Consider the following 7,235-nt stretch of genomic DNA (forward strand, 5'->3'; position numbering starts at 1 on the left):
TCGGAATCCACTGTCCGAACACCACAGTTTTCATGCTTCACAATTTCAAAATTAGGGTTTATTCATCATTCATCCAAACACATTTATTCATGCTTCCATACATACTCATGCTTCAAAAAGCTCTCACACTCCTGTTCTCATATATTCACACATCATTTACCAATGAATCATCCAAACTTCACACATACACATTCACAAACGTACATCCACAAATTTTCTCACACAAACATAAATTCCCACCGATTAATTTTGCGATCTATGATTCCTACACTCACTCTATGCATGAGGGATTAAAAAACAACGATTCAATGGAAAGGATGAGGAAAAGATTTTAAATTATACATTCTTGAATCAAAATCAAACGGTAGAAACAAGGATTGATGTGATTCCTCGGAAACTCTTGAAATTCCAACTCCAATGGATGCAAGAACAAGGATTGAAGGAGAGTTTTTGGAGAGAATGTAAAGAGGGAGGAGGAGGCGTGTGAGAGTGAGGGAGAAAGGGGTGGACGGTTGGGAGGGGAAAAAATATGGGGACTAGGGTTAGGTTTAGGTGATTTTATAGTAGGTTTAATCCCTAACTAAATTAATTTATTAATTAATTGTGGAGGAATAAAATAGAGGCCAATAAATAAAATCCCACAATTAAAAGAAGGGAATTTTCAAAAATTGGCTATTAAATTAACAAGGAATTTATTTGGTATTTACTTGGAGAGAAATATATTCACAACTTAGGAATTAAAACAATGAATATTTCATAAACAAGGGAACAAAATAAATTAAATCTCCAAGTAGGAAATAAAAGGGGGAGAGCGAAAATTTAATGGGTGCACAAGGAAAATTATTTAAATCCTCAATTAAATAAGAATAGGATTTAAATCTGGTAATTTCTTTGTAGGAAAAGACTCTCATAAAATAGGTAACAATTAAATAAATTTCCACAAGGAAATTTGAAGCATAAGGAGCGTGTGATATGGAGAGCACAATACAAGGAAAATATTCACATCCCCAATTAATTTGACTTAGGTATTAATTTGGTATTTATTTGAATAGAAGGAATTCCACAAAGCAGGGAAACAATTATTATTTCCTTCTAAATCAAAGGGGCCGAAAATTTGGGTATTATTCCCACAAGAGAATAATTCGAATATTAATAAAATTATGGTGAGGAAACAAAATGTGACAAGATTTAATTGGATTTAAAATAATGAAGGGAATCAACAAGGTACCAATTAAATCAAAGAAATAATCCATCCTCCTAATTAAATTAGGGGATTTTTTCGAAATCCCTCAAGAATAGGCTAGGGTTCGAAATTCATGTAGTACAAGTTTGGAATAGTTTGTTTTGGATTTAATTTGGATAAACATCCCAAAACAATTAATTAAATCCAAGAAAAGGAATATAGTTTCCAATAATTGGAGGGGCCGAAAATAGCCACTTTATTTGGCTAGAACAAAATGCATGCTCTTATTTAGATTAATTTCCCACATTGAAAAAATATAAATAACACTTCATTCCAAATCACCATGACAATTTATTCCACATGGCCAACTCAATCACGTAGCAACAATTAAATTTCATAAATAAAATTCCCAATCGACATATTAAAATAAGAGTCGCAAAAATTTTGGGATGTTACAGCGGGGCGGACCACCACCAGCCATTGCGCCAACATGTCTGCGGAGTTCACCACAAAACGAGACATGATCTCGTTCTGCTGCATTTGCAGAGCGAGGAGTTCCTCACGAAGCTCCTTCAGCGTCAGATCTCGCGCTCCATTCGAGTGATCGCGCAGCTTATCAAGCTCCTCACGCTGACGATCAGAGTCATCGACCTTCGCTGCGAATTCAGCCATGGCAGTGGCAAACATATCCTCCAGTCGGCGCATATCGCCAGTGCGGGTGTCCACCATTGTAGGCACCGGATCAGAGAGGTTGATATCACTTGGTGTGGTATTGAGGTCACCGGAGATAGGAACGGCAACCGGAATAGCACCTTTACAAATCGAGCTACTTGACAGAGAAGAGAGAGCAGAAGAAGAACTTTGCATTAATTCATAATATGCGCATTACAATGAATACGATCAGCTTATATAGCTGTGACTAAGCTAACAGCCCAGGTTCCCGATCTAACAACTTCCTAACGGCTTCCTAACTTCCAACACTCACGGGTGTGTGATGATTTGTTCCTATCATTCCACGTGTGCATACGCCCCTGCACACTCTTATTTAGCTCACCTTTGCGTTTATTCTTTACTTCTCTCTTTCTTGTATCATATTTTGTCTCTCCATTTAGCACATAAGATAAATACCTCTTAAAATCTCAGGTCATCTCACAAGTGTGATATCTTTTATAGGACAGAGGGAATAGTACTTAGTGCAGGAACTAGTACTATGATATTTCTATAATTTAGGGACCGATTACGTTGTGCAATTCAATCTCAAATTGAGAAGGTCAAAAGGTTGTAATTAAATATTGTTACGAATTCCAATATTAGATACGCATTTGTCAAACACCTCGTGGACGCTTACCTTTTTCTCATCACGCGTGCTCGCCCAATCCGACGGCCACCACCGCATCATCCAACGGACCTCCGTTGCATACATTCTCTCTCCTCTCCAAGCTTTTACTGCATTTATTTTAATAATCTTCACACGCCAATCCTCCACTAGGATCACCACTTTTTTCAACCTCTCTCTCCCACTCACCAAAAATATCAGCTATTTCGAGTTTGTTTGGATGCTCATTATTCCCTCTGAACAACCGATTCTGCTGTGGGTTTTTTGTTTTCTTTTTCTTCTTGGTAATCTTCGCCGCTCAGCTTAGCTCAGCTCATGTTGTTGCTGCTTAAATCTTCTGATTTCGTTTTGAAGGGTGTTGATAGTGTTGATTAGTTGATTGTTGGTGTGGATGAATTGATTAGTGGAATTTCGGAAATTGTTTTATTTTTTTTCTATAAACTCTTCCGATTTGAGTTTTTATTTGTTCATGATTCGTATCTGATCATTTTGGGGGTTTCTGAGATTGTGATTTGTGAAAGCGATCTGGGGTTTTTATGTGCTTCTAATTGGTCCTTTGATATCTGATTTATGCCTCTTTATTGAAGAAATTAGGTTTTGCAGTTTTAGGCATTTTTAATTTTTGAGCTGTATTAAAATATAGTGAAGAATTAATTTTTTTCTTTATGGATGTGATTATTCATTTCTGATAGTTACTTTTTATAGTTTCTTGTTTTTCCAGTTCAATGTGCTTGGAAGCCTGAGATCCTAAGTGTTTGATGAGTTCGCTCTCCTTTTCTGATACTCCCTCCGTCCCTTAAAATTTGGCACCATTTGACCCGGCACGAGTTTTAAGAAATGTAATAGAAAGTGGTTTGAAAAAGTTAGTGGCATGTGGGTCATACTTTTATATATTAGTTTTAAAATAAAATTTGAGTGGGAATGGGGTAGTGGAATGTTGGATCAACGACCATATTTTTAGGGACGGACGAAAAAAGAAATAAGTAACATATTTTCAGGGACGGAGGGAGTATAATACAGTGTTTCCTCATAGTCAACTGTTTTAGCTTTCTTGAATTCTTTTGATTAAATACTTGATTTCGTGATATAATATCGTTATGTTGTTTATATGTATACATCAATTATTCACAACTGGTATTGATTTGTCTTTGATTATGTTTGTTTGTGGAACAGAAAGGGGTGGTGTCATACATATTAAACCCATTGAGCTTAAGAAGTAGATCAACATGCCGTGGGTATCTCCGAATTATTTTGGGAAGCGTCTGCGATTGGTTGTGTTCTTTCTTGTTATCCTATAAATCAATTTCATTTGGTGAGTTCTTCGAATATGCCCTTTCCATATTGTAATTGATAGATGTGTATATGGCCAAAAGTGACTTCGTTGCGGTCTTGTGTGGCATCTTGAAACCCATGGCTTGTTTGCTTGTGGACCAATGTGTATGGTTTTAGGTTCTCCAAATAGTAGTTTCCATTTCCATGTTGAAGCTCCATGAAATTTATACCGATTCATTGCGTTTTAACTTTTACATGCCTTTGAAATGTATAAAAAAGTTCAAAACTTGATTGTGATTGATAAACCCTAATGGGATTTATATGCACCCTAATTGGGAATTATAATCCCTAATGGGGGATTTATGAACCCTAAATTTCCTTTCCGTACCGGTTTTGAGTTGTCGCAGGTGAATTTCTGATATAGTTCGTTTTCCTCTTTGGTTAATCTGATTTATTTCATGTGAATAACCTGTTGAGTATGTTTCTTGCAGATAAGTTTTGTTGAACTGCCTTATTTTTGGTCGACTTGTCTGCTAGCTATATTTTCTTGTGGTGGGTGAAGTGAGAAGAATGCGCATTGCTGTATCTCGAAAGAAAAATCAGAAAGCAAAACAACTGGGACAGATTAATATGAGTATTGGAAGCATAGCATTTTACCAATTGATGCAAGTTAGACAGGTTAGTGCTTTCTTCGTATTTTCCATGAAATTGTGTAATTTTCCCTTTGAAACTAATTCTATCGTCGAGTCACTTGTTAACGTTACAACTTACAATTGATTGTTTAGATTGATTTACTATTGAGGGCGTTTTCTCTCAGGAAAATCACTTGGTATTCTTGCTATTCTGTGTTTAGCATTTCTTGTAAAGTCATAATACTTGAGATCTAGGGTGTTTTAGATTGAATTATTCATATAATATCGTGTTGGTTAATTTGGTATAATAGTTTCATAGTTTTATGTTTTGCATCGGATCTTTCAAACCTTTGATGATGATACAAGGCGAATCGATTGACCTGCATGTTTGAATTTGTTGCTGATTTAGTGAATTGGATTCTAAACTATTTTCTTGCATCAGGCTGAATATTTCCGTCAGTTGCTCAAGCCTGTTACGTAGTCTGGTCATCGGAATCGACATTTTGTTATCATTTAGTTGGGTGAAATCAATTTCGAACAGATAAAAAATAGTCTGCCCCATTTAGCCTTGATGGATACAACTTAGTTCTACCATTAGCCTTTCCTCAGAATCTATTTCTTTTCCCCAAATTCTGTCCAAAACTGAATCGTTACCATTACAGCCACTTTGTATTTGTTTCCTGACAAACTTTCTAGACTGCTTTCATGCATAGCAACCAGCCAAACTTCCCTGCGAACCCGATGCCTCCTCTTGGTGATCAAGTGGGCTATTGCACGCAAAATGCTATGGCTTCTCTCTTTGATGGGCTCGTCGCCCCTGGCAATATCAAACCCCGTATGCCTTTTGGTAACATTGATATACAGCCCACTGATGCCTGCCCAAGAAACTTCATAATCTTCGACCAAACCAAGAACCGTAGCCAGATCATGCTCCACCCAGAGATAAGCTCCAAAACGTTCTATCCCGGTTTTGGTGCCCATACGGCTCTCTTTCAAGAGACCGTTGGTCTAAAGGCTTCGAATGACGAAGGTGAAGCTACGACATCTCAACTGAAAGAAGATTCGGATGACATTGATGCTCTTCTAGGTACGGAATATCTAGAAGAATCCGGAGATGAAGTGAGCACAGGGCGAACAAACGGTGCCTATGAGTGCAGCTCCCAGGATTCGTGCTCGAACTACGAGTCCATGTCCAAGAGGAGCCGGTCGCTGTTCAAGAAGTCGAATGAGAGCCGTGGCAACGACAAGAAACGCCAGAAAGTGAGGAAGATGGTGAAAGCGTTGAGAGGGATCGTTCCCGGTGCTAACCGGATGAGCACTGTTGCTGTGCTTGATGAAGCTGTCCGTTATCTGAAGTCCCTCCGAGTTGAGGTGAAGAAACTCGGAGTTGGAAGCTCGAATGAGTAGAGCTAGATCGACTGCCAGGTCAGCTGACAAGATCATTTCTTGGTTTAATGTCTCAATGCTATGCAGCATAGTTTGCCTATAAATTTGTATCCAAGATTTCATATTCTTGGCCAGCAAAGATTTGCCATATCTGTTGTTTAATAATTATTGTGGAATAGCGTTGATGATTATCTAGTTATAGTTTTTTTATGGAAATATGCTAAATTTTCTATTTAGTAGTATGTTATTTCTGTAGCAGTGTTCTTAAAAATAGTAACTTTGTAATCTTGAACTTGCAGCTTGTTTATATGATTCTGTAGCAATGCTTCTTTACAACCGTGATATATTGTATTCCCTTTGTTTCATAGTAACCGAGTCGATTTCTTTTTAAGCAAAAACTTCAAAAACAACGTGTGCCTACTTGGATTTGTACTTATGGACTACTTGGATTTGTACTTATGGACAATTGGTCTTTGGGCTATTATTTGGACTTGGTGCTTGGGACTTGTTCCAAGCCCAACCTAATCCAGTAGACTACACCTATAAATAGAATAGCCACTCCATGCATTCTCCACCAACACAATCCACAAAGCATTCCCTGAACCCTAAGCACTCTCTCCCTCTTTGCATAGTTTTTTGTCGAAGTTTTGCTCTCACCTTATTTAGTTCGCCGGGGCTTGTTCTGTTTGTGCGGTGCTGCAATAAACAAGATGTAGCCGTTTTATCTTTGGAGATGACACACCACTTCGAGAACACTACTGAGGGGGATCTCGTCTCGTGAAAAAAGGACTCTCAACTCGGCTGATTCTCCTTAACGTTTTGTTGTTTCTGTTCTAGTTCAATTTAATTCTGTGTATTGTAATCTCTCCATTAGAGCATCTCCAATAGCTTAGGACGTCAAATAGCCCTCAAATAGCCTTCACACTGCCACATCATCAGCACTACAATTCTCCTGCCACATCAGCTTGCCACATCAACTGGACATCAAATAGCCCTCACATAGCCTTCACACTACCTATCCACATCACTAATAACAATTATATAATTTAATTTACAATCGTAGCAACATACGGAATTTAATTTACGAGACAAATACGGAAAAATTGAATAATACTATTAAAATTTTTTCATTTCGTTTTTAAATCCACGGAATTGAAATAATTATAATCAATACTCTTAATTAATTCAAAAGGGTATCAGCCCAACCCTTCTGGGCCCAAAACAAATAATTAAGATTGGCCCAATTGCTTTAAAACAAAAATCAGCCCCAACTCCTTTAAAAAAATCCTTCCATTCTCGGTCAACTCCTTCTTCTCCCTCTCGGTCAACTCCTTCTTCTCCACATTTCCACTTCCATTCTCCATTAAAAACAGTCGAAAAATTAAAAAAAAAATAAAATAAAATCGGACGCCGTCGGCGTGGGCAC

General features: G+C 37.7%; 1 protein-coding gene across 1 annotated transcript; it reads left to right on the forward strand.

Moving 5' to 3' along the window:
• The first annotated feature begins 2,569 nt into the window (after positions 1-2,569).
• On the forward strand, positions 2,570-6,174 carry LOC121785359 (transcription factor bHLH144-like). The gene is made up of 4 exons (XM_042183748.1): positions 2,570-2,803; positions 3,693-3,831; positions 4,283-4,469; positions 4,866-6,174. The coding sequence occupies exon 4, from the start codon at positions 5,129-5,131 to the stop codon at positions 5,828-5,830; it is 702 nt and encodes a 233-aa protein (XP_042039682.1). The 5' UTR covers positions 2,570-2,803; positions 3,693-3,831; positions 4,283-4,469; positions 4,866-5,128; the 3' UTR covers positions 5,831-6,174.
• Positions 6,175-7,235: the final 1,061 nt, after the last annotated feature.

Source organism: Salvia splendens, chromosome 21 (assembly GCF_004379255.2).
Source record: "Salvia splendens isolate huo1 chromosome 21, SspV2, whole genome shotgun sequence".
Taxonomy (NCBI): Eukaryota; Viridiplantae; Streptophyta; class Magnoliopsida; order Lamiales; family Lamiaceae; genus Salvia; species Salvia splendens.

What these genes read in the sequence shown, in the direction of transcription:
- LOC121785359 (XM_042183748.1), top strand. Translation starts at nt 5,129, where the DNA reads ATGCATAGCAACCAGCCAAACTTCCCTGCGAACCCGATGCCTCCTCTT.